At 40.7% G+C, this 27,903-nt stretch overlaps 1 protein-coding gene and 1 long non-coding RNA gene across 3 annotated transcripts in view; one reads left to right on the plus strand and one right to left on the minus strand.

Moving 5' to 3' along the window:
- The window catches only part of LOC140700345 (uncharacterized), a 195,055-nt gene extending 182,805 nt beyond the window's left edge, over positions 1 to 12,250 (minus strand). Inside the window, exons 1-2 of the long non-coding RNA XR_012078757.1 lie at positions 12,110 to 12,250; positions 11,831 to 11,930 (exon numbers count right to left, since the gene is read on the minus strand). This is a non-coding gene — a long non-coding RNA (uncharacterized lncRNA). The remainder of the gene's footprint in view (positions 1 to 11,830; positions 11,931 to 12,109) is intronic.
- A 64-nt stretch (positions 12,251 to 12,314) lies between these two features.
- PPM1H (protein phosphatase, Mg2+/Mn2+ dependent 1H) overlaps positions 12,315 to 27,903 on the plus strand; it is a 252,529-nt gene continuing 236,940 nt past the window's right edge. The window contains exon 1 of one of the 2 annotated variants that reach the window (XM_072973841.1): positions 12,315 to 13,053. In XM_072973841.1, the coding sequence (XP_072829942.1) occupies positions 12,809 to 13,053 (245 nt within the window). In that variant the 5' untranslated portion in view covers positions 12,315 to 12,808. The remainder of the gene's footprint in view (positions 13,054 to 27,903) is intronic. The other variant, XM_072973840.1, reaches the window with a different exon arrangement.

The following is a 27,903-nucleotide window of genomic DNA, read 5'->3' on the forward strand; positions in this document are numbered from 1 at the left end:
GGTGGGGGTTGAGGGTATGTGATCAGCTCATGCACAGTTCTCTGACTGGTTGATGGTGAGGGCACAGGGCAGCATCAGCGGGGTTAACACTGTCAGTCCCCAGGCTCCAGGAGGATCCTCATTAATCCTCAGGCTCCTTTGGGGACTTTGTGCTCATGGCCATCTTAACGTTAACATCTTCCATTTGGTGGGGGTTGCCTCATCTGTAAAACAACTCAGGAAGTCTGCATCAGATACTGTTACCTAGGTTTTTTAGAGAGGAGTTAAAGCAGAGACTATGAATGGGGGAGGGGTCTCTCCCAGGAAGCCCCATAGGGTTCTGCTGGGTTACAGATCTCCTGGTTGCCCAGGGTCTGATGAAGGAATCCAGCAAATTCTCTTCTGCCCAGCTCAAGGGTCCTGCTGGAGAGGACCCCACAGAGATGTGTTCAGCATGAACTGTTATCCTCGGGCACAAAGTACGAAGCCACTGAGCCAAGCAAGCCCTGGAGGACTGCCTCATCTCTTTCCATATACCCCACTCACCTCTGACCCTGGTGGGGCCCAAAACTGCAGTGCATCTGATGAGTAGAAAAACAATGGAGCCAGAAAAACACACTCCCTTTACCCACTGCAGACCTCCATCCCGAGGCCGGCCTGGGCTGGAGGAGAGGGGTCCAGAGTTTTGATAATTAAACAAGATGGGACATTCTAGTTCCTGAGATGAAACTGTTTTTACTAAAAGTGACCACGGGAGTTTTATTTTCTGAGAGTGACCACAGAAAAGATACGCCTGCCTAAGACCTCATTTAGGATGGGCAAGTCTAATTTTCAAAAGATAAAAACACAACTCTTCTGTAACCATGGAATAAACACGTCAACATGTATTTAACTCATGGGCGAGAGCCAGAGGGATATTAATGCTGGTTCAACGAGCATCTGAGAAACTAAATATTTGTGGGAATTGAATAAGGGATAGAATATTGGAAGACTGAGAGATTAGAAACTAAAATGGCTAAACTCCTCCAGGGCAATACAACCATATGTAACCTTTGGGTAATTTTTGTCTATCAGAAATCATCTGCATCTCAATTGGGCAAAAATCTAAAAGTTAACATGTAACCTCACAAAATGTGGGCCCTCATTAACAATAACTAACCATGGCATATTCCCCTAGAAAATTAAGTAATCCCTGGGTGGACCTGTGAGACAATGCTCCAATATGGTAGAGAAAGAACATTTAGCCAGCCTCTTGCCTTAGTTCCAAGTTTTTAATAATTTTCCTTAATAAAGATCAGGGGAAATGAGCCCGCCTCTCTCCCTAATCAGTTCTAAAGAACTGTGGGAGACAGAAATAAGGCTGCATTTCAATCACGCTCTGTGAGATACGGTTAGTCAACCATACATCATTGTTCAAATAGATACTGGATATACATTTCCAGGCCTGAGAAGATGGCTCATGACTTTCTTTCCCGACTGGAAGAGCAGAGAGTTGGTGACCCAATCCTTCAGCAGGGCACAGGACTCAGACGGCTGGGCTTCAGGAAAGAGGAAGAAAGACTTGAGATGAATGTTTGAATAATAGGGAACCACGAGAGGGCAAAAGCCTGGGAAAGGCTAATCTTCAAGCACAGTGTTTAGAGTGGTCTCTGGGGAGAGACGTGGTACAATTAGAGAGAAGGCGTAGAAAGTAAACCTGGCTTCTTGCACAACTTTTGTTTCTGGCATTCTCTGGGGCAAAGATAGGACCTGTTTGTTTTCAACTGTACCCTCCATTAAGGCTCCGTATTTTTCCAAGTAACGAAAGAAAAACAGGCACAACTGTCTCCTGGACCAAAACGTTGATGCATATTTAGTTTAATCTAGTTGCTGACAGGAAACTTAAAAAAAATAACCCAGGATTCCGTAGGCTTCGCTCTTTGTAATTGAAGGCAGCCAAATGGTCTACAATTCAAACTTATGTTTTGTTCCTTGTTACCAATAGACTACACAAACCAGTAATTCTTCTCAGGAGTGCTCTGACATGACAAATGTTTGCGGTGGCCAATTCAAAGGAACACAGTGGTTGTTTAAGAGTGTGATACTATCTCCTTTGGTCAAACATTGCAATTTTGTTTTTTGCCTTCTAACAAGCAAAATGGCCTATCAGAGCCAGAAACGCCTTTGTTTTGTTTCTGCAGAAAAGCTGATCGACCATGCAGAGCTTTTGCCAGGCTGTTGTTGTTCGTGCTCTTTCTTTGAACGTGGCCTTAAAGAGTTAGCTGCTGCCTATTATGGTCTGTCATCCTGCTTTAATCCAGCCCTGGACCTGGGCAGCTGACTAAGCAGTGAAGACTTTCTTACAGACCCCCAAGCTAAAACAAACAAAGAAGCAGATATGTTTGCAAGGAAAAATGCTTCTACCATGAAAGTGGTGGGACAGCAACTGGAATAATAGAGCACTGAAAGCAAGGAAAAACCCAACACTGTCCCACAGGACAGGAGGGAATGGACAAAAGAGCTCCAGGAAGGAGAGGAATGGGAAATCCAATGTTAGAACGGTGAGCTTTCCTGACACAGAGGGTGCTCAGGACATAATTTTTGCAGAATAGAACCTCATCCCTTTTTCTCTAAAATCATGGGAAAAGAACCAGTCTGGCTTGATAAATCAAAACATTTAAAAGAATTTGTAAAAGGAGGAGCAATGGGCATAGCACTACATGTAGACTTTTCAAAAGAATTCCTTAAAATCACAGATAAAAAAGTCTTTTAAAAACCCAGTACTTGTTTATTTGAAAAATCAGTAAATGTTGGGAAAAAAATTTTTTTTTCAAAATTCCCTTGTTCTTTCCACACTGTGCATAAGGAGGAAGAGTGACTTTGCCAAATACTAATCTTGCACTAAAGAGAACTTTTTTAAGGTTAAAAGTGAATGTTTTGATTCCCAATAACATATATCAAGAGATGAAAATCAGAGATCTGTAGTTACACACAGCCCCAGATTACTTGCACGTGCTTTTGGAATGAATGCATCTATACTTCTCTGTGAATCTAGTTCAGCTAGGGGATTAGAATCTTTCCAGAAAACAAGCAAAATAACACTGAAGCCTCAAGAAGGAACTGCGGTCCACTTCTCCCATCGCTTCGAAGACTTAACTCAGATCTGAACGCTTGCCTTGCCTCTAAGTTCCTTTCCAGAAAACACCTTTCATGGAGTGAGATGAAGAGAGAAGGTGGTAATTAACCACTTTATTTAAAAGGCTTCTCAGGGTAGTTGAGACAGAAAAGGTGATGTAAGCTGCTGAATTGAAATGTGGAACTGGGACATATTAAAAGGAACACTTTGACTTTCAGATTTTGAATGTCCAGCTCCTGCTATGATGCAGAATGTACTCAGAATGAAAAAAGAGAGAGAGAGAGAGAGAGAGGTAGTGAGAAGGTCAGCAGAGGATACAAAAGTTCTCTAGCTTTTCCTTTATGGGAAAGAAATGAGTGATATTTTTGTATTTTTGTGGAAATCTAATTGTAAAGTCTTTTTTTGGCAGAAAGAATGAGGAATGAGTAGCCATCTCTGACTGCATAATTACAGTTTAAATCTTATCCACCTGTTATGGGGTAGTGGTGAGTGGTTCTTGGTATGTTTAGAGGCTAGAAACAAGCTCCTAGCTGCATTTCACACAGGGAGCTTTTAGTAAAAACAGTAGCTACCACTTATTAAATGCCTACAGTGTGCATTTTACGTATGTTATTCTAGAATATCTCAATGATAGAAAATTCTGAATTATTTTACAAAGTTCCAGTACCTAATATTGATGAGCCTCACTGCTGAAAAAGCACAGAATCGTATGTGCTTTGATACATACAAACACTAATTGCTAATAAGCTTCTTCAGACTTGTCATCCTACTACATTTGCGAACAACTCAAGTCAGTTTTTAAAAAAACTAAGTTGATTTTTAACTGTCATGTTTTACAAACTTCGGTAGTTTCTGGAAATATTTTTCTATCGCTTTCAGGAACAATAGCAAAACAATGAACACCAAGCGCATGCTAGGAAAGAAAACACTGGTGGATAACACAGTTATTGTCAGACACAAGAAGGATACTATTCATGAAAAATCACAAGATTTATGAAAATTGATCCTGAATTTCAAATTGAAAGTTCAGTAACAACAGACATCTCCCATGTTGACCTAAAATAAATAGGCTGCCAGTTATTTCTCCAGGAAAAAAAGAAAAGGGAAGAAAAGGTTTTATTCAAGATCAGCAAAGAATTGCAATTCCAAGTCTGCAACCATGGCAAGTTGTCAACAACCCCTCTCCCTTCTTCTCAAGAGTGGGCCTGGAAGTTGGGAAGGCTACAGTAAGCAGGAGCCCCCTGGAGGAATCGAGAGTTCTGAAACACAGCAGCTTTGCACTGGCTGAGATGTGACAGTGTCTCACTGGCAGAGCTCTTGCTCGGCAAGCAGAGGAAGTCCTCCTTCCCTTGGGCGTGGCCATTGTCGGAGACTATGACAGCTTCCCCTTCTAGGCTCCCAACTCTATTTTAACTGAGATTTTTATTTATCAATTTTTACACTCACGTATTTTTTATAACTTAATAGAAAGGCCAAAGGGGTTAAGTATAGAGGCATTCAAAATACCTTTATATTCAAATTTAGGATGCACTTTTGTTTTCCAGACATATTAAATAAAATGCTTTTTAATATGCGTAATCACCTGATTTGCATACTGAGGACATTTATATGAAACCTGGTAACTCCTGGATACCAAAACTAGGACCCTATAGATACTGGCCTAGGTTTCTGAACCTTTTACCTCCATCTTCTTTTATTCTAGAAAGTACTATAAAACCTTCTAATTTGGCCTTTAAGTGAGACATTTATTGTTGCCAGTCCCTCTTTGCCATAGTCTTTTACTCATTTATTAAACCTGTATTTAATACATGGAATATATGGTTAAATATTGTAGATTCAAAGCGAAAAAAGAAACAGCCCCTCTTCTTCAATTATCTTACATGGAAGGAATCAGATAATTTTGACACAATATGATGAGCTATAATTATTGCGAGAGTTATGTAAAGGTGTTTTGGGAATATAGAGAAGGAAGCCCTTAACTGCTGAAAGGATGTGAGGGATAGAAAAAAATTTAGGAATTATCCACAGGGTGCGGGTGTAGGGGCAGGGAAAGGGCTTGCAGTGTTTCAGGCAAAACGAAATGGCCTGTTCAGACAAGAGGGTGGGGGACAAGGACATCACATCCTAGAAATGACAAGTAACGAGTAAGGCTGCAGCATAGAGTTGCTGGGATGGAGGAAAGGTTAACCTGTAACAGGAGGGTAATCAGGACCAGATCGCGAAGGCTCATGGTGAGGTCTTTAACCAAATGGCCAAGTGAAGAGTTTAAAGTGGAAGGAAGTAAAGCTGTTGTGTGGAAGATGGCTCCACCTGAGCACCAGCAAGGAACTGCTGAGAAGTCTGAATATAGAATAACGAAGATCTAAGTAAAATTAGTAGCTATGGGACAGTCAAGGGGAGAAAGACTTGGGAGGTATCTGGAAGGCAGAATCAATCAAAACTGGCTCAGACCCATATGGGAAGGTGACAAAGGGGAAGAAACAGAGGCTACCTCCCAGGTTTCCACACTGGGTCCTGATGTCATCCACTGAGACTGTCGTCTCAGGAGGAGGAGAAGCAGAGCCATGGGCATGAATTTTATTTGTGATGTTTATTTTGAGGTACCTGGGAGACATGCAAGTGGAGAATTCTGAGCCACAGGAAAACCCTATGAAGCCTTGGGCATCAAAAAATTATATCTAGTGCTCTAGTCCCAGCAATCAAACTGAAAACAGTACAAAACCATACATCAGATATAAGGATGGCCAAAAATGTTTTGCTTTTTCTAATAATGACCACTTTGGTACTTTTTAGAAGACATCATCCAAAATGAAGATTTAAAAAATATGTATTATACATATTTATTTATATGAAAATCTATATTTATATAAATGTACTTGTATATGTAAGTATATTTATAGATTACTGTTTTTCCTGCCCCTGCTTGGCACCTGATAGAAACATGTGCATAGACGGACGGCCTGTTGGGTAATTCAGCCTGGGCGGTGATTAGCAGGCAGTGGCCAATCCTGTTTCCTTCTCTACAATTTCCCATATGCTGAAGAATTTACAGATCTGCCCACAGCAAATGTATGTGGGGTTTTCCACTAAAGTAAGCCCGTGGAAATCAAGCTAGAGGGACAGTTCTTATGTATCTGAATAGAACAAGTCGGTGAGTCTCATTCACAGCTGTTCTTGTTCTGTATCTGTTTAGAGTCAAAGTCACTGCTTGTTTTCTTATTTGATATATTCCGTCACTTCCATGTCTGCCTATCCATTAAGTAAACAGCACACGTTTCTCGTACACCAGTGTTTCTCAAACGGTTTCTATCGATCTCCTGGAAGGCTTGTTAAATTAGATTGTTGGGTACCACCCCCAGGGGTTCTGATTCAATAGATATGGGATGGGGCCAGTGAATTCACTTTTCTAACAAGGAAGTGCAATCTAATAGGCCAATTTCCCACAGCCAAAGCAATTAGAAGACAATGGAGACAATAAATTCATTTTTTAAAATTCACTGAAGTAGACATAAGGAGAAAGTTGGTAAACATAGGATGTGTTCATTAGGAAAGGATAATCAGGGTAACTGGGGTGGGTGGCCTTGGTTTTGAATGAAATATGAGATTATTTGCCATGACATTCTTCTGTGTTTTGGTTTTGGAAAGCTGATAAAAATATTTACAGGCAAGCAGCAAAAGTCTCTCTACTTTGATTCAAAATGCAGTTTGATGACAAAAAGGACAAAGCAACTAATTCTGCGTTTCAAGACATTCTTGATAGCTGTCACATATACTGCCATAGAGCAAGATATCCTTTGAGGGAGTAAAAAGCAATTTGAGTTCATAGCTCTTCGTTAAGAAGCTGTCTTTATTCCTTGATTTCTGAAGTTCTGTGAACCACATGCCCTTCTCTGAGCAAAAACTGACCTTCCCATTGAGTAGACAATCTCCTTCGGCTACCTCACTCAGACCACTCTAACTTTGGCAAAATAATCCCGGTAGCAGGAATTTTAAAATGGCAGGAGAGCGGCAGGATAGAACACGTTTTAAAAGAGAAGTTTATGTGGTAAGGCTTGGAAATAGATCAGTAATACTATAATTTTTAAAAAAGATATTTTCAGTATAACAGAATTTAGAATTCTCCTACAACTTTAGTATGACCGAAGCAGCTCCCAATTTAGAAACAAGTTTTATCCAAAAACCTCACTGGAAAGTAATTTGTTTGGAATTTGGAACAATTTCCAAATGACATTATTGTACTTATAACCTTCTAGGTTATAAGGTTGCTAGGAAAAATTTTTTAAATTTCCAAATCCATAGAAAATTTATAAAAATCCTCAAGATAACTGAAATACCAAGTCTTTACTTAGAGAAGGCAGGAAAAAAATCTGTTGTAATGTAAACTTTCTACTTGATGGAATATGAAATAAAGTACACAATGGGACTGGGTACTGTTTCATTACTAGCTGTGTGGTCTTGGGCAAGTCATTTCCTCTCCTCAGCTTCAGTTTCTTCAAGAATAAACGGGGGGTGTTGAATAAGAGCATCAGAAATACTGTTTAACTTTTAAGTGCTGGTTACCAGCATTGGAAACAACATATGTAAACTCTCCACCCTTCACGGCACACGGTGCCATCAGGATGTTAATACTAATTACGCATTTATTAACCATCCACTCTATGTCAGGAAGAATACTAGGAATCTACATGTTATTCCATTTAATCATCAAAATAATCCTATGCAGCAGGTGCTTCTATTTTCATTGTTGTCAGTAAAAATCAGAAAGAGGAAATGGTTTAAAATTTTCATTTTAAAAACTAAGAGAAAAAATAGATATACGTAGAGAAGGGTGATAGCCCTGGGTCAATATTACTTATGTCGTGTTTGTAACTATTTTCTCCCTTATCCTCACAGCTACCCTGTGAGTTTGGAAAAGTTTATTTTTTCTCCCATTTTATAAATATTCTGATAATCAGCACATTTCAGACTCTAATCTACAGTAGGTATTATGGGACCAGGGATTCAGGTTTATACAATTCCCTCATCAGGTACAAAGCAGTAGTTTCAGTCTAGGGCAATGTGGGCACGGGACAGAATAGTCTATAGACGGTGGCCAGTAGGAAAGTAACAGGAAAAGTCAGGTGTAATCCATTCTTTGAATGTACCTGAGATTCCAAAATCAAACGGTTGTAATTGAGAGAATGTCTATACTTGACACATGTAAAATCGGTTGAGACTCTGTAACACTGTCCTCAAAAATTAGTTATAAACCTCTTGGTTCATAAGGAAATTGTTATTTACAAATAAATGGTTTTGTTTACTATGAAAAAACAAATCCCTCCCAGTAAGTCAGGGATTTTCAGCCAGTATATTTCTACACATGAAACCAGAATATAAACTATTTCTGAAGCAAAAACTAGTTAATATTAATTATTTTAATGTCATATCTTGGTTGATATACAACAGATTACCAGTTTGGTGTGAAGCAGAGACCCATATGCCTTGATATCCATATTATTACCAATCTGGAAATTGACTTATCAGATGTCACAGGTTAAGGAAGGTCTGCTTATAGATAAGACAAATCTTAAGCGATAACATGAGGGGAAAATCTTTAAGAAAACAGAGGGCATAAAAGTAACAAATTTGGTCATTCAATCAAGTTACACTCTTCTCTGAGTGGAATATTTTTCTTAAGGAATTAATTTATGTGTATGCATGACTGGGACATTGTACTCTATACCAGAAATTGACACATTGTAACTACTGTATTTCAATTAAAAAACCAATTAATTTACCAACTGAGCCCTATTACCTGTTAAGCACTAGGCTAGGTGCTGGAAATACAAAGATAATTAAGAATGTTCTTGTCCTATATGATTTCACTGTCTAATGGGACAACGTAGATAAACTGCTAGTTACAATACTAGGAGGCACGACCCTACAGCTGTGAGAGGGCTGAGTCCTAGAAGGGCATTATGCATCTTTCTCCTGGCCTGATTTCCAAGTAAGCATTTGCTTTCTACTTGAATCCCAAATCTCCTTGATCGTTTTTAATATTTCTGTTCCTGTATACCCTTCACCTGGTTTTCCCCTAATGCTGATATCAAAACTGAGATCAGCACTGTAGTAGGTTGTGCCCCTTTTATCCCCAGTCTGACAGTTCTTTGGACTCGCCGTGACTTTCAGAACCCTCACACCTTTGAAGATACCTGGCCAGGTATTTTGTAGAATATCTTTGGTTTGCGTTTGACTCCTGTTTTCTCATGATTATACTGAAGTTAAGGATTTGGGGATGTGTTCTTTTTAATGCATAATGTCAGCAGGTACAGGATGTTAATATATCACTGCTGGTGATGTTAACCTTGATCACTTGTTTTAGCTGGTGACTGCCAGGTTGTTCCACTGCAAGGTATTAACTTTTACTTTTGTAATTAATTAATATTTGGGGGGGGCTCCCTGATGTTTTGACTGAAGAAGTTATCCAGACTTTTTTTTCCCCTTTTGAAAATAGTCTTACTGATGGCACAGAGTCATTGAATAGTCAAAACCATAGTATTATAGGCCTAGAAGTGAGATTATATTTATACAAAGAACATTTAAGTATAAGGTCTATGTTTCTATCTTATAAATGAACGTCCTTTTGAAGTCTTCAAACTCACATTTTCCAGAGGAAAGAAAACACAAGAGAGACAAAAGAAGGATATCTTTTGATGACCTGAGTGCACACACAGGGTGTAACAAATACGTTGAGGGTCTCTCAATTTTTGATTACTACATCATTTGAATTTAAGGAATAAATAATTCTAAAGCTGAGAGCGCAGGTACTGGCAAATTCGCATCTGTAATAGGTATGGAAGGTACTTTTTCAGGGGCTTTCCTAAAAGCAATGACCACACCCATTTTAATAAGGATTTACGTCCTACCTGAAGCACTGATCTCCATGAACGACATAATTGAGGAGTAAATTACATGGGAAATCTCTCTCTGGAAAATCTAGGATGGGACACTGACCTTAGAGGTGGGTATAAGGACAAGGCAGTTGATTCATTAGTTAGCCGTGAACACAAACTACAGGCATAGTCAAAGGAGAAGAAGCACGGAATTTCTGTTTTGCCTGCCATTAGCAGAACAAAGTCTGCTGTGCAAAGTGAAAGATCTGCCAGCATTTTCCCATGATGGATAATAACTAGGTTACAGAGAAACTGTAAAATAACTTCTTACAAAACACTGGTTCACAAATATGGCTAACATTACCAAATTTAATTATGCTAAATGTCCTATTTGAGAAAAATTTCGAGAGGCTACAGAAAATATTAACAGCAGTGATCCTCTGGGGAAATGTTTTGGAGTCTTTTCCTTTTCCCATTTACAGTTCTGTACTATTGGACTTTCTTTCTTTATTGATCATGATCTAGTACTACTTTTAAATTGAAAAATAAATCCTTTTTCTGGTAAATACTAAAGCTTTGCCATAAGGTGAAATGAAGGGAAGAGCCTAGTAAATTCATCTCAGTAGTTAGTTACTGAAGTATTCAAAACGCATTAAAATTTTTTCTCCTTAATTTGTTTTTGCTTTTTTTTGTGTGGGAGGGGAGTAATTAGGCTTATTTATTTATTTTTGGAGGAGGTAGTGGGGATTGAACCCAGGACCTCACTCATGTTAAGCAAGCTCTCACTTGAGCTATACCACCCCCCACCCTCCCCCCAAAGGCTATTGCTAAAAGGTAACTGTCCTACAACAAAAGCTTGAGAAGAGGATTCTAAGTTTATATAAAACTCAGTGGATTCCAGAGCATGTGGTTGGCTGTTTAACATTGATATTTTGCATTCAGAAGGAGTTTATAATTTAACAAAGGTTGAGAAAACTTTTGGTGGACTTATTTAGATTTTACATCTTTTAGAATCCTGCCCCCAATTTTAAAATTAAAGAAATTTTAAATTAGAGAATCACTGTTCTGTGAAAAGTAATAAGAGAACTCATTGACTGGAATGGTATTTCACTGAAAAATTCAATGCTGTATGTTCATATGTGTGTGTGTGGGTATATATAAAATTATTTGGTGTATAGTAGATCAAAGTAACTATTCATGAAAAAGCCAAAGGGGAAAATGCCTTAAAATACATTATAGATACTGAATAAGAGGGATCAGTGAAGTTTATTTAGGCCTCCCCTAAAAGCGAGGATTCCAATTCCTCTTCAAAGAATTACCTTTGAATCAAACCTGGGCTGCTCCCCGCCTCCCACTCACTGAGACAGAGGGCCTGTATTCCCTCCTGAATTCCAAGTAAGCCATTCAGGGCACAACTCCACAAGTAACACAGAATCTTGGCAAATTAAATGGTAGGTAAACAGGAACAGGATACAGAATAAGTAAACATGAGCAGGATACAGCTCTCTTGCAAACAAAAATTTTTAAGCCAGTAATTAACGACTGTTACCTTCTGAAGCAGCACATTCATCGGTTTTTCGCATTTTGTTTTAATATAAGAGTACCACAAAATTTTACTGTTCCAAACATACCATTTTTACTTCAGCATTTGAGTTGCTTAACTCTATTTAAATTCCTTTAGTTTTAAGGTGCCCTTAGATAATTTCACAACAATATTTCAAATTAAGACAAGGCTGCATTAAGTGTTATCAACAGCAAACAGCGTCAGCTTTGAAAAGATACTTTGGTTTTGTTGCTTTGTTGGAGGAAAATGCTTGTATCAATCTAGCAAGCAGTTAATTAACTAGGTGAAATAAGTGCTTACTTTCAATTCCTTAGAGCTCTTCTGTTTTCTTCGCGGTTAAGCTTTTATTCTGGGGTTCGAAGTAAGTTTTACTCCGCAGATAATAATGCGTGTGGTAGTACTGAAAAGAAAAAGAAAAGTAATTCTAGATATACCTAGGGGAAAACTTTTAATGATTTTTATGCAACCACTGTGGGTGTTTTTTTTTTTTTAAAGCGCCTTAGTCTCTCACACCAGGTGTTTCTCCTTCCACTGCAGGCCTTGAGGCCGTCCGCAGGGTTTCCACCTGTCTCCTCTTACCCCTCCAGCTCTCGAAGTTTCCTTTCCCGAAGGCGTAGGCAGCATTCCTCCGCGAGTGGATTCCTCAACTGGCTTTTCCCGGCGGCCCGGCTCCACGTGACCGCCGCCAACACCTGCACCGCCACCAGCTCACAGCGCCCCCATCTCCTCCGTCAGGTACCGACCCGGCCTGGCTCCCCCTCACCGAGGAGGTCACCGTCCGGCTGTGAGCCTCGCTCCGCCGGCAGGGGAGGGGCCGAGCTACGGCCCCAGCAGTCGCTGGAGCCCTTGCAGCCGGATTATCACATGACTCCACGGCGGCGGTAGCCCTGGCAGCAGCCGCGCCGGCTCCGCGGGCTCGCCGGGTGGGCTCAGTTCCGCTCACGCAGGAGTCGAGCGCAGCGGGCGGGGAAGAGACCTGCTGGCGCTGCGGCCGCCCAGTCGCTCCCGGAGCGCGCAGCATCTCCACCGGCGCGGCCGGCCCGCTCCATGCCGCTGGGTTGCGGAAGTGTAGCGGGGGGAGGCGGCGGCGGCGCGGAGCGCGGGAGGCCGGGGCTCGGCCCCCTGCAGCACTAGGCTCTGGGAACCGCGCGGCGCGCCCAGCGGCCCGGTTGCCCGTGCGCCCGGCGCCCGCCGCAGCCTGCATGCCACGCGCTGCGCCTCGCCGGGCCCCCGCCGCCGCCCCCTGCTCGCACCGCTGCTGCCGGGCTCCGGAGTAATATGCTCACCCGAGTGAAGTCTGCCGTGGCCAATTTCATGGGCGGCATCATGGCTGGCAGCTCAGGCTCCGAGCACAGCGGCGGTGGCTGTGGAGGCTCGGACCTGCCCCTGCGCTTTCCCTACGGGCGACCCGAGTTCCTGGGGCTGTCTCAGGACGAGGTGGAGTGCAGCGCCGACCACATCGCCCGCCCCATCCTCATCCTCAAGGAGACCCGGCGGCTGCCCTGGGCCACTGGCTACGCAGAGTGAGTGCAGCGACACCGGCGGCGCCCCTGCTCTTCTCGCGGCCCTTCCCCGCACGGTTCCATCCCTCCTCTCTCCCTGTTCCTCGGCCCCAGGGCCCTCCGCTGGCTGCCGGCGTCCAGGCCTCGGCGAGCACTTCTTATACTGGCCATTTCTCTCTTCTCCGACACCCCCTTCCCCCAACCCCAAGGACGCGGCATCTCCAGCCCGGGTTTGGTTGGTAGATGGGTGGGTGGCAGTGCTGGACCGTGGGAAAGCTAAGGCTAGACGCGGCTGTGAATCTGGGGGTTGTGACACTTGGAAGAAAGTGCGTGGAACTGCTCTGCTGAAGTTTGAAACACTGCAGGGAAATCTGATATCTGTGCGCCCATCCCCCCCAAATCTTTGTGCCTCCGCGTGAAGTTTGTTGGGTAGAGCTTGGAGGAACTATCGCTGCGCCCGGGGAGTCGGGGGTGGGTGTCCGAGCCCTGGAGGTGGCCGTGGTCGCGTGCGTGGTTGCACAGTTCAGGAGGTCTCAGTTTCTCTGACTTAAGTCTAAGGGCTCGTTCATTTCTCCTTTACTAGGTAGTAAAACCCTGCGCCTTTGGTATATGCCAATACTATTCCCCCCAGTCCTTGGGGAGGGAGAAACTTACTCCAGGTGTTTAATGATAGCGTTTTGGTAATCAGCTTTGGTGATTAAGCGAGAGTTGGAGTGCTTTACTATTTCAAGAACCGATTGAGTTAGTTGAGGACCTGGAATGGAACTGGGAAAGGAGAGAGGGAGGATTTTAATGGCCTCCCTCCAACTCTACGGTTACTCTTCCATTGACTACTAATGACCATCTTATGAATGATAGGATAAGTAATGTTTCTTTTCCTATTCGGCGTTACTGGGTAACTCAAGGTAGAATTTAGGAAACCAGAGTTGCGGGGTTAATAATAACCCTGTGGGTGCAGAAGTGCACGCTAAACCTTGGTGCCTGGCACACCTGACCCTTTTCCTTTAACTCCATCCGCTCTGTAATCCTAGCCCTCCCCTACCAGTGCACAGCCTCGCTCTCTGATTGGTTCATTGGGGAACTAATCAGCTCTCCCGACGCCTGGGCGCTTTGATGCTGACCCGGTTCTGGTGGCCCCGATACCCCCGAGAAGGCATGGTTCCCGAAGCTCCGGGTTCCGGGGCGAGAAATAGCTTGGGAGACTCTCTTCTAGGATCTCATATTCTCTTTTCCTTCCTCATTCATTATACAGCCGTTTCTCCATGGGCTGAAACAGAAAATGTTTAAATGGGAATAGATGACTGGAGTGTGAAAGATAGGAAACAAGTGAGAGTGTTGGATGCCAAAACAATAAAAATTAACACGTAATAAAGGACAAGCATGGTGGAGAACGTTGAGGGTAGGGAGGTACAAAATAGCAGGGCACCTTTCAGGAGAAAGCCAAAGCAAAAAGAAACACCCTTGGGAGCGAAAAGCGCCTGCCAAAACACCAAGTATTGTTTCTTGACTGCAATAAAGCAACAGGCAAACATAAAAAAGCCCCCAAACCCTACCTTGTTTAAAAGCCCATTTGGACCCTTTGCGAGGCAAAAAGCACGTGGGAGGAATACCGAGTCCTGCAATTGTGAAGGTGGAGGCCCTTGTGTCTGTCAAAAACCTGAATGTGTAAGGCCCATTGTCACTCCAGTGCGTTCCCCAGGGCGAGGGCACCTGTCTGAGAGGCTGAGAGACAGGTAGGCAAGTGGTGAAAGAGGAAGAAAAAGGCTAAAACATGGAATGTGGAAGCTACTTAAAGGAGTACCTCAGACAGCAGGAAGGAAAGGAAAGGGGAAACAACAACCAATTTAAAAATGTTGGGATTCTCAGCAGGCATGTGATGTGCCAGGGGCTGTGAAGAATATAAGGGGATCCGAGATGAGTCATGCCGGGGAGGTACTGCTGGGAGAGCTCTACCTGCTCTTAGCGGGACCTCAGTTTCCTTGTGTCTAAGAAGCTTGTCTTTTCCTAGACTGGGATGAGAAATTCAATTTGAAGATTAGAAAGACCACTGTAAAATGTTCAATTTTTAAAGCCAGTTATAAAAGTGGTACATACTTGTGAATTCAAGCAAAGACTTATGTACAAATGTAAGTGCAGCCCCTCCCCCTCCCCACGCCCCTGGGCCGCGTGACAGTTCAATGTTTGAGTGGTGTACCTGCCTTTCTAGACTTAACTTGGATGCACCTATAAATATGTATCATGCCTTTCTTTTTTTTCTTCCCCAAATAGATTGAGACTAACCATGTTTTTCTGTAGCATTTTGACAAAACACTGTCACAGACTTTATTCCAAGTCAATACTTACAGAATTACCTTACTCTTTCAGAATGTATACCTAGTACTCAAAATAGCTAACATAGTGCTAACTGTTTAGTGCTCACACTGTTTCCAGATTTGTATTATATGATTTGATTCTCACAACAACCCCATTAGGTAGGCACTAACATTTCCGTTTTATAGATGAGGATACAGAAGCACTGAATAGTTAAGCAACTTGTCCAGAGTCATACCACCTTAGCAGGGCCTGTGTTTGAGCCGGAGCAGTCTGACTCGAGAGCCCACAACACCAGACTACCTCCTTACAGTGTGTCAAACTCTGGCTCATCCATCTGTACCCAGGATTCACCACTAACATTCTCTTGCCACTTCCCTCTGTGAGATGTGGTACCACTTCCCCAAACCTTGAACTGTCATTTATCTTCCTGAAAAAATACATCCTGAATGATCAAAATGGCTGAAATAGGCAAGGGGAGAAAGAAAAGTAGGAATTGTGGTTCTGGTCAGAGACCGCGACTGCCCAGGACCTACTTGGAGGAGGAATTCTCTTTGTTCTAGAAGGTACCTGAGAGGGCTAGACTTGGCAGGAAGGTTCCTCAGAGTGGGGATGAGCGGGGTGCTAGTGAGTCAAGGACTGAGTCAGACATGGTTTGCTTACCTTTCTAGAAGGTGAGCTACTCTCTAAGCCTTCCTGGGAGGAAGAATTGGCATCACTTGATGATGGAGGAGTTAGAGAGTTTTCTTACTTATTGTTAATTCCTTTCAGAAAGAGATACTCATAGTTATAGAACTAGAGAATTAGCTTGAATGATCCTTGTAAGATTTGGGGATACAGAAACGGAAGACCCTCATTTATTAATTCAATATTATTGGCATAGTGCTCGGTGGAATTTCTTGGCTCCTATTGTGGCTGAAATTTCTCCGTTTGATTCAGGGCTATGTGCTGGGTTGTAAAGCATTGCAGTTACAGATGACATCTTTCCAACAACATAGATTAGCAAGTTTTATTTTTTAGTTTGGTGTTGAAATCACTGACTTAGCCTGTTCGACCAGCTGGGAGAGAGTCGACAGGAAGTAATAGTCTGGCCCAGAGACCCCACAGGTCAGCGACTTGCTTTCTTTGTCCACAAGTTTAAATTCTACTCAAGTGCTTCAGGGACCTGAAAGTCCATCCAGTTTTTAATGGGTTGTGAACATATTTTGACTTTTCTTCTTCTTTACCTGTTTGCCCAACCTCTCTCCTACTGATGGTCAGTTGGACTTAGAGATACTAGGGGATATGGAGTTTGTGCCTGAAATGACAACAATAGATAATGCCAGAGAATGTGCGGTGCTCTGTGTGTGACAGCACCATATTCAAGTTTTATCAGAGATAAATTTCTTTGCTTGGACAGAAAGAATAAATAATAATTATAGCATCATTTTACTTAGGTTATAGCTGTAACAAAGCATTTTTTTCCCTACTACTTTTCTTATGTGTCCCAGACATGGATATTTAAAAAAAGCTGAGAGTTTATGTTGAAAGTATTATTAAGTTCTTTCTGTCTCACGAAGTTCAAAATTGTGAAAATTTTGATGAAATAACCATATTTAACTCCGGCAAACAGCCCACAAATATTTGGATTTATTTTGGAAACTCTAGGCTATTTCATCCTCCCCCCCACCCCCTCATTCGCCCTAATTAGCTATCACCAATAAATCACATTTGTTGGCTGTATAGTGGTGATGACAGAAAAACCACTGTTTCTCTCTTGCCTCAAACGCAGAAATCCCCTGGCCTTTTTTTTTTTTTTTTTCCTTTTTCCTCCCTTTTAATCTCCTCTAGCACACCCACCCCTTTTACACCTATTTGCAGAGCTCCTGCCTGGGGACTTCAGTTTGACTTTTGCAACTGAAGAACCTCGAGGTTCTCCACTTCTTGTGGAATACAATGAAAAGGAATGGGTGGGGTGTAGTGTGGGAGGTTTCATTTAACAGAGTTCTCCAAATCACTTATTTGCAGATGAGTCCAAAGTAGCCTAAAATATTTCATCTACTGTTCTGGTAACCTGCAGAAGGTACTAATTTCTTATTTTAAAGCAAGTGGCTATGCTCTCCTTTATTTTTTCAGATTTAACATTATAATGAAGTCATCCCCTGTGGGGTGGAGCTCCTGGGCTGTCCCTTTTCTGTGGAAAATAGCTCAGCTTCCTTCAAAGACTAGCGTTTCAGCCCCTGTTGTATGGACCCCTGTGATATTGCCCCACCACATGGTGCATCCTTATTGTGGTTACAATACCAACTGATAACTTAAAACTGACTGCATACTAGAATTGTTTTCTAAAAATGTATTATTGAAGATAATTTTTAAAATTGAGATATAATCGACATAGAACATATTAGTTTCAGGTGTCCAACATAATGACTTGATATATGCATATATTGTGAAGTAATCACCACGATAAGTATAGTTGACACCCATTAACACACAGTTACAATTTTTTTTTTGGGGGGGAGTGATAACTGTTAGTCTTAGCAACTTAAATATACAATACAGTGTTATTAACTGTAGTCACTATATTATATTTTATTGTGATTTTTATTTGCATTTCCCTGATATTAGTCATATTGAACACCTTTTCACGTACCTGCTGGCCATCTCTACATCTATTATATCTTCTGCCCATTTTAAAAGTCAGATGGTTTGTTTTTTTGCTATTGAGTTGTATGGGTTCTTTATATATTTTGAATATAAACCCTTTATCAAATATGTGATTTGCAAATATTTTCTCTCATTCAGTAGGCTGCCTTTTCCTTTTGTTGATAGTTTCTTTTGCTGTGCAAAAGATTTTTGGTTTGATGTGTCCCACATGTTTATTTTTGCTTTTGTTGCCTTTGCTTTTGGTGTTAAATCCAAAAAATTCAAGACTGTCAAGGAGCTTACTGCCTGTGTTTTCTTTGTAGGAGTTTTATGTGTTCAGGTCTTATGTTCAAGTCTATTCCATTTTCAGTTAATTTCATGTATGATGTAAGTAGCAGTCCAGTTTTTCTTTTGTGTGTGCTGTCCGTTTTCCCCAACACTGCCTGTTGAAGAGGCTGACCTTTCTCCCTTGTATATTCTTGGCTCCTTTGTTATAAATTAATTTACCACATAGGTGTGTGTTTATTTCTGGACTCTGTTCTGTTCCATTAATCTATGTGTTTGTTTTCATGCCAATACCATACTGTTTGGACTATTACTTTGTAATATAGTTTTAAATCAGGAAGTGTGATGTTTCCAGCTTTGTTCTTCTTGCTCAAGGTTGCTTTGGCTATCTTGAGGTCTTTTGTGGTTCCATACAAGTTTTAGAATTATTTGATTTATTTCTGTGAAAGATACCATTGTAAGTTTGAAAGGGATTGCATTGAATCTGTAGATTGCTTTGGGTAGTATGGGCATTTTAATGATATTCTTTCAACTCATGATCATAGAATATGTTTTGTTTATTTGTGTCTTCAGCTTCATCAGTGTCTTACAGTTTTCAGTGTGCAGGTCTTTTCACTTCCTTGGTTAAAATTATTACTAGATATTGTAAAAGATATCTTTTTGATGTAGTTGTAAATGGGACTGTTCTTGGCATTTAAGCTTTTAATATGTTACCTTAAAAATTAATTTTTTAATAATGTTTATATTTTGTAATTTTCTCTTATTTGGCTAATTTGAACAGAGGATTAAATTTATGCCATTCTGTCTCAGGAAATAAACAACATTCATCTGCTTCTATTACTCTCATTCAGTCAATGAAATCATTGCATTCCTATGCTGGGTGCATAATGTAAGACACAGCTGGCACCCTCAAGAAAATTTTATTGCATAGTTTTTACCCCTTTAGTGTCATTCTCTGAAGTTAAGTTAAAATAAAATCATGGACTCATAAGATTACAAGAGACCAACACTGGAGGGTGTGGGAAGTTGTTTGTTTTGTTTTTAATGTCTTAATGCTTCTGGGCAATTTAAAATTTCAGTATTTGGAGCCATTTAAGGAACACTAGGGAAGCAAATTGTTCTTTTCAGCAAGCATTGTGACTAGCTGCCAACTTATCTGTACCTGAAGGTTCCAAGAGCTTTATAGTACCTGTATAAAGACATGAGTAAAGAAAAAGCTATCCTGACACTTGTTAAAATGGTCAGAAAGACTTTATTCAAGACTATTGCAGTAGGGGCCCTGTAATAGGGGAGGGAGATCAGACTCAACTCCAAGTACAGTAAAGACAGCTGGAAATTTATAGCCAAAAAGCAGAGTGATAAGCTCAGTGGATGGAAAATTACTGTGAGGAAACATCAAAGGTAGGGGGATTTTGCTGAAAGTAGCTCAAGGAGTTGTACATCAAAGGTAGGAGATGAGGAAACTGATCAGATATCAAGGGTGATCAAATTTGACTGATAAGCGGGGACATAAAAAAACAAATTTATTATCTGCTATCACCAGCATTTCATGAGATAAGGGATATTTCAAAACCAGAAGTGTAGAGGCATATAATCTCAGCAAAAAAACCCCAAAAAACAGCAACAAAAAAAAAACCATAAACAGTTTTTAATTTTTTCAAAATGCTATGCTCCTATTTTTCTAATTTTTCACAAACTCAAAATCATATATTTTTACCTGTCCTGGAGGATTCCCAAGACACTTTCCAGTTTTAAACTCTGTGAGTTCCTGGGGTTAGGCCAGTGTCTTTCTTTCCAGGCTGAGGTTTTTCCCAATGGGGCCTGCTGTCTCCTTAATTATGATTACAATTGTGCATTATTTTTCCCAGCACTTTATTATGAAAATTTTCAAACATCCAGAAAAGTTGAAACCATTAGACATTTAGCGCCCACATGCCCACTGTCTAGATTCTAAAGTTCCCATTTTGCTTTATTTGCTTAATCATTTGCCTATCCATCAACACATTCTTGTTATTTTTAAGTGGATATTTCCTTTAGTCCAATGGCTTTGATTTATGTGATTGTTATTTTCCTCAGTAAATTAAAATTAGGTTTTGACTTTCTCAGTTGAGGAACGCACCAGACCATTGGGTTCCCATCCATGTGGGTGGGGGGCACCTTAGATTGAACTTTTGCAACATCGGCACCCTGCAGGTGCTCACTCAGGCCATTCGCTTCCCGTAACTTCGCACTCGTGTAGCTGAGAACTTTGCATGGGGTCAAACTGAAAAGTAGAAACAGATGACACAGCTCTTTGGTCCCCTTCAGTGAAATCAGTAGGAAATTTGTTTAAAACATGAGTCACTCCTCTTTCCCGCTGGTGGCCAGTCAGGTGAATGCTATCTGAGGAGCATTCTGTTTAGTGAAGACTTCAGAATGTGTTGCCTGAAAAGTGCTTGTGAAGAACAAAGACCATTGTGCTGTGTTCATCTTACTTCTGAAGCACACGTTGTCCACTTGGGGGCTGAGGGAAATTAAAGTACCTGCTTAATTGCCCTTTTTCTGGTGTGGAATGTGCATCCATTGTGCTTCCTTTGTTACGCTCTTTCTAACTCGGTTTTCTCCAAATGACGGTAAAATTTAAATGCTTTCCTGTATCTTCTCTCTGTGTGGCCTTTATGCTTATTTATGAGGGAAAATAATGATGTCACCAACTTACATCTGTATAGCTCTGGATGATTATTCCGTCCCGGCCATGTGTACTTACATATAAGCATGTATTTAATACGAGGAAAATGAGGCCCAGAGAAACCCGAAGTGACTTTAGAATGTCACACAGTGCCATGATCCTAGTGACTGTCACTGAATCATTGAACCTGGCCATTCGTTGTGTGAAGTTATTCATTAATAAAGGGACAAAATATTCTCATAAACAAAATGCCACAGAAGAGAATGTTATGTATTTTATGAACTCAAAGGAAACTAATAAACTAATCTCTAGGTGACTTTAGATTACATAAAGGCATATTAGCACTTCAAGTTTTGTGTGAAAGGATGCTTTGCAAAGCTTTTAAAAAATAGTTCTATTGAGTATAATGGACTTAAAAAAATAACTTTCTTAGTATATGTGCATTTCCTAAGGGTAACAGTCTAGACCTTTTCAAAATTGCCATCTTCTCTTAACTGCAAATTGCTTTTTTTCCCCCCTTTTTTAATGCTTTGGGAAATCCTGGAAATCTTAAAACCAGTCTGTACATTTTATGTAGTGGTGCTGTTCTAAAGTTCATAAACACATCATGTGTTTTACTGTTAGCAGCTCCTTAGATATGAAGAAAAAGACTGAGGAATTCTGAGTGAGGGGGCTCAAACCCTGAGTCAGGCTTCACAAGTCCCTTTTAACACTTACTCTGGGAGTTCTGTTACCTAAGTTCTTGCTTTTTACTTTAGCACAATCAAGTCTGAATGGGAATGTTGCAAGTTAGTGAACTTTGGGGGCCAGCGAGGCCAGCAGCACTCAGAGTGAGCGGCTTGCGCGTGCCATTGCTTGGCCTCGCGGGCTCCGGCAGTGGCCGTGGTGGGCGTGTGTGCCTGGGCGTCTTGCACTGTCAGGTCTCATGGAGCCTCGCCGGCTGGCTGGGCCGTGCTACTCATCATTGCGGGGCTGTGAGTCCAGCGGAGAGAGCAATTCTTGGCCAAGCTGAGAGGACACACGTGATTCGAGCACTATACTGTCCTTTCAGGGAGGTGACAGACAGACGTTTAAGCTATTGAACAATGATGCCTCTTCTGCGAGATAACCTTTTCCATATAAGCATAGGAAAGAAAAAAATAATCTCAAGTGCTAAGTTGATTTTTTAAATGGAAGTGCTGTGGGTTATTGAGTTACTGTATTTAAGTGGTTGGCCGTGGTGCACTAATACTCATTGTTTGCCTTTTTGAAAAGGTGAATGTTGACAAGTTATGTTTAGAACACCCAGCTGGCAAAAATAAAAGATAGAAAATAAATGTTTAGTAGGAAGCAGATTTTAAGGTATGCTCATGAGAGGATGTCAGGGGACGGAGGGAACCAAACTGGTATTACTATAGAAAGAACTGTAAAGAGCTTTTCTTTTTTCTTTCTTTCTTTCTTTTTTTAAATCTAGAAGAGGAAATAACTATAGTATTTTGTTGCAAATAAATGGCTATGAGGATGAACTGTAAAATACATACTTGGGAAAAAAACGAGCAATTTTTTTCAGCCTTTTAGAACAGCTTTTACCCTGTGAAGCAGGGTTCAGAATAGAGCCAAAGAGCCAGATTAGATGGCCTCTTGGCGCCTTTCCCTGTGATTATTAATAATGGAGCCATGCTGCCCGGTTGTTAGAACCAGGTGTCCAGAGCTGGGCTGGTGACTCAGGGCAGCAGCAAATGGGAAGAAACGAAGAACTGGCAACTCAGACTACAGCAGCTGGTGTTGATTTTTAAAAAATATCTAGGTGCTCAGATGGGAATTGCAGGGGCCCATAGTTGGAGGCCTGCCTCTCCTCCTCACTCTCTGGCCCTGGTCATCAGGTCAGGGCTGACACCTGGCCACGCTGGCCCTTTCCCACCTCGCATGCCACCTGAAGCCCTGTCTCCTGCCTTGCCGTCCTCAGGGGCAGCACGGAGTGTCACTGGTCTCCAGTGGCGTGTGGATTCCCCCCAGTCCCGCTTCCCAGCCTTCTGGCTATCATGGACCCTTTTATGTACTGATTTTCTTGGATGGATCCCTTGTGAAAGATTTTGTCCAGGAAGCTGTCTGAAATAAGTATTGTTGCTCTTTAAAATTTTTTGACCAGATGCAATATTTTCTAATCAGTAGGAAGGGTGGATGTGGTGATAATCGCATTGAACTGATAACACTGAAGCCAACCTCAAAGGATTCACTTTTATTTCAGTTAGCGTGTGAATCCTTATTGCCCACAATCTACCTTCTCATTGGCTTTTTCCCCTTCAGTACTTCAGATAGCTTAAGTCTCTTACTGCTACCTTCCCTGATTGTTAAGGAGCCTGGACCACAAGTTGGAACTCTGCCCAGAGGCTTGGCCTTTGTACCACTCCTGGGTTTTCAGCTCAGCTTCATGTCAAGATCATTTCGTTTGGGATTCGAACATGTAACACCTCCTTAGAGCACGTGACTGTAAAGCCCCAACGTCCTTTTCCTTGACGAACAACTACGTTTTAATAGTTTTATTTTCTTGGCTCGCAAAGTACTGCAAGTTGCCTGAGAGGCCTGATGCTTGTAAGTTTAATTAAACTCGTGCTGAGAATATATATTTTTTTTCTAGCAGAGTTTTGACCCTTGGGCAAAGATTATCTTACAACAATTTCTGTCTTCTGACTGTGAGTGAGAAAAACTTAAAAATGTCTTTAGATGTCTTTTAACCTGCCAAGGAAGAGGAAGGCATTGGTCAGTCAGGAACATAGAATCAGTTTTTTTTAATGATATACTTTTTTCTCTCGTCCCAGAATTGATTAAATGTCATTGTAGACACTTTCAAATTCTCATAAGCACTATGAAAAACATAAAAATCAGTGTAAATCCTATCACTCATAATTGCCTTCAATGGATAATTTGTGTCTCTAAGTACATTTATATTTGTTTACAAAATTGGATAATTCTACATACTGACTAGTAGTTTTTTTTTTTTTACTTGAAATAGTGACTGGAACGACTTCTTTCCGTGTAAAGAAATATTGAACTCTGTCATTTTTAATAGCTGCATTATATTCCATTTATGGCTTTAATATACTTTTCTTTTTTTGGTGATAACCTTTTTTTTTCCCCTTAAAAATAGTGAGATGAATATCCTTGTAGGTAAATTTTTGTTAAACCATAATTTGAAAACTGACATTTTTCTGGGAAAAATGTTCAAATTCGACTTCTTCAGTGTTTCTAGTGACATTATTCAGTAGTTTGCAAAGATGAGTGTTTGAACATTGTTTTGAGAAATGTCAGTTGTGTGCTTTATTTTAAAGTAGTTTACCAAAGTAATGTTTTTGGTGAGCCAGGCTTCTTTTTTATATTTAGGATTAAATAATTAGGGTTAGAAAAATGACCCTTAAGGACTAGTTTAAGACCCTACTCAGAAGAATTGCCCAAAGAGTCTGTCTGTCTGCAGAGCTAAAGGCACTCATGGGCTGTTGCATATTTGAGAGATAATTGGTAACATCTCTTGTTTTTATTTAACTTTGAATCATTTTGAGGGTGTGGGCATTATCATATAAATTTTAATTCCTCTAATTAATATAGAGCTATATATATATATTAATGCTCAAATATATAGACCTGAAATAGTGGGGACATAATCAATACAGTTTTTAAAATTTCAAATGAAGCAAAAAAAGATCACCTTTATTCTATAGGCTGATTTCAAAGTATGAGCTGAGCACCTGGGAATACAGCAGTTATCATAGTATTTACAAATTTCAGACATAAAAGTCTGAATGTCAGTAAGTGTCTGTTAGAGGCACTGCATGATATTCTCTGCATCTGGACTGCCTTGTGGGGGAAAAAGGGAAAAAATACTTCTAGCTTTCTGATTCTTAACTGGAGGTAAGCAGTGGTGGAGAGTCTACTAGGAGAGGTAGGTTTCTTGGAATGTATTAATGAGTGGCTGGGAATGGAAGTCTGTCTGTATGGCTAGTGAGTCCAGAAACCCACTGAAGTTTCTAAACATCATCAGTCCTTTCTCTGCCCTCTCACCTGCACAGCTTTTTTTTAAACTTCTTTTTCTTTCCTTTGTAGTTTTTTTTTTTTGAGAGGGTGGTGGGAGCATTGGTATATTCATAAGGTGCCTGCTCATTAATCCTTTCTCTGTGCACAAGCTAAAGTATTGAATTGAGCGCAAGCTATGATTTAGTTCACCTATGGATTAGGTTACTTGTACTAAAGCTTGCACTTTTGTTCTGACATGAAAACCCAAAGTCACACGAGGTAATTGGTTCATTTCCCTCTCTGTCCAACCCCAACCCAGTATCTTCTGATTTAAAATCATGTACACGGAGATATGTACCAGTTAGAATAAAGAAATTCTGTATTAAAATTTAATTTCATTGAATTCTCCTCCTAAATTGTTGACGTTGATTCTCCAGCCGATCCTAAAGAGTTTTTGTCAGCAGTACAGATAGATCTCAGAGATGCTGTGGGTTTGGTTTCAGACCACCATGATAAAGTGAATATAACCAATAAAATGAGTCACATAAGTTTTTTGTTTCCCAGTGCATATAAAAGTTATGTTTACACTGTATGGTAAGTAGTCCATTGAGTGTACAATAGCATTATGTCTGAAAAAATTGTATATACCTTAGTTAAAAACGTATTTTATGGCTAAAAAATGCTAACCATCATCTGAGCCTTCACTGAGTTATAATCTTTTTGGTATAGTAACATCAAAGATCACTTACCACAGATCACCATAATGAATATAACAAAATGAAAAAAAATTTATTGTGAGAACTGCCAAAATGTGACAGAGACATGAAGTGAACAAATGCTGTTGGAAAAGTGGCACCTATAGATTTGCTTGATGTAGTGTTGCCACAAACGTTTAATTAAAAAGTATCTGTAAAACACAATAAAATGAGCACAATAAAACAAGGTATGCCTGTACATATGTTATATTTACTGTATTGGAAATTAAAGCTGAGAAATTTTTTGAAAATTTATAAATTCAGTTAAAAATAAACATGGAAATATTTTAAATGAAAAATACCCATATTTTCCCAAAACAAAACCCAATTTAGAAGAGTTGGCATCACTCTACACTTACAAGTACCTTTAATCTACCTTAATAGAAAGTAGCTGGATTCTTAGGCGCTTCTGCGTTTCATCTGTTGTACTATCGCACTCGAGTAAACTCTATTCCTCCTCATGCGAGAAATGAGAATCAGAAAGGAAAGTAACATCATAGCATGATGATGAAAATAACTTTGACCTCATGCATCCCTTGAAAGGGTCTTGGAGGTCCCCAGGGGTTCCCAGACCATACTTTGAGAACTGCCAGTGCGGAAAATAATCAGCATAACTTTCTATCTTATTTTTGGAACTGTATTTTACAGATGGAAAACTGTAGACCACTTTAAAAAAGTTACAGTGGAATGTAGTCCTTCCACTTGAGACATGAATGTCTGTATTAATTCAGGAGCATGCTTTCCCACGTTCTCTGTGGTCTTTATTCCAGATGCTAGAATACTTTTTCTCCAAAGGGCCTGCGTGTCATCACGTTTGGGCTATTGAAGACCACTAAACAATCGAGGGGGGGTTAGTATTACCCATATTTAATAGATAGGAAAAACAAAAACAATAGGGGCCAGAGAGTTTTGCTAGAGTTAGGGCTAAAAGTACACATTTTTTGAGCACTTTAGGTTTATGGAAATTCTGGGATTATTTAGTAGAAGTATTTGACTGGCTTTCTTTGTGTCATGATCATAGATTTGCTGTACACGGCACATGGGCCAAGGGACAAAAGGTATAGAGCTTTTAACTGTACGAGGCGTACGTTTTCGTCGGGAAGATAAATTCATGAAAAGATGAAAACCTAAGCATAACAGAGTGACTGAGTAGCCTGGTGCTGGGGGAGGAGTAGTACCTGGAAGAGACAGCTTGAGGTCATCCTGGCTCTCCTAACCAGCCTTGGCTTCAGCAAGCTGGTTCACTTTTTCAGTTCTCAGTTACACAGTTAAGTCATTGACTGAGTCCTTTCCAGCTATGAGGTGCTGAGGGAGTAAGAAGCGTAACAGAAATTGTGAACTGATTTGTTCATTTCTCTGACTTGAAAGATATGTATATGTTTCATAAAAATGAATGCTATTTCATTTGCCGTATTTGTTTTGTCATAAGTAAAATCTCTGGAGGATCTGTTGCTAATACGCATTTTAGCAAACGTGGTAGTGAGTTGAAAATCTAGTTGCATTTGATTTAATGATATAAACGTCTAAATTTAGCAGACTGGTAAACCCAGGATGGTGTAATGGTGGCTAAGCCTCATGCCTGGAGGCTGCCCTGCATCCTGTGCAGCAGTGACTAGTGAGCACCAAGCACAGGTTCTAACATTGCTTCTAAAACAAACAAAATTTAAATAAACAGCCCATCCTGGGATTAAAAGGGACTAAACTTTTAGATGCCCGCCCCCCCCAACTCCTTGAGAGCAATAATGCGGTTACTGTACTGTCCAGAAAATTTGTGATTTGAAGTATTTGTCTGGAAGGACATATATCAGTGACGCAGGTAAAATTTAGGGTGGTGATGATTCCACCATAACTGGCTCCTGTGGGTTCCACTCTGGGATGTCCTTTTTAAAGGCACTGATTCAGTTATAGCCTAAATATAATCTGTGAAGTATGTAGGTGTCTGAATAGTGTATGAGGACTTGAAAAAAAATGTGAAATTGATTGAAACCTATGAATCCTTACAGAACAAAAGATTACAAGCAGTGTGGAATTTAGTCCCTGCGGGTAGCCCCAAGCCGCCTGAGGGCGGGTGGCCTGAGGACATCGCCAGTGCTCTCAGCTCTGTGCTGTCACTTGGTGCAGAGCTAATGTCCTCTACATTGGCAGTTAAATTGCTGTGGAAAGCAGCTGCACTTGATGGAATTTAAATCAATACCTTGTACTTCTGTGTGGCCCTGCAGCCGCTGTATCGCTACTCTTGTC

Source organism: Vicugna pacos, chromosome 12 (genome assembly GCF_048564905.1).
Source record: "Vicugna pacos chromosome 12, VicPac4, whole genome shotgun sequence".
NCBI classification, from domain to species: Eukaryota; Metazoa; Chordata; class Mammalia; order Artiodactyla; family Camelidae; genus Vicugna; species Vicugna pacos.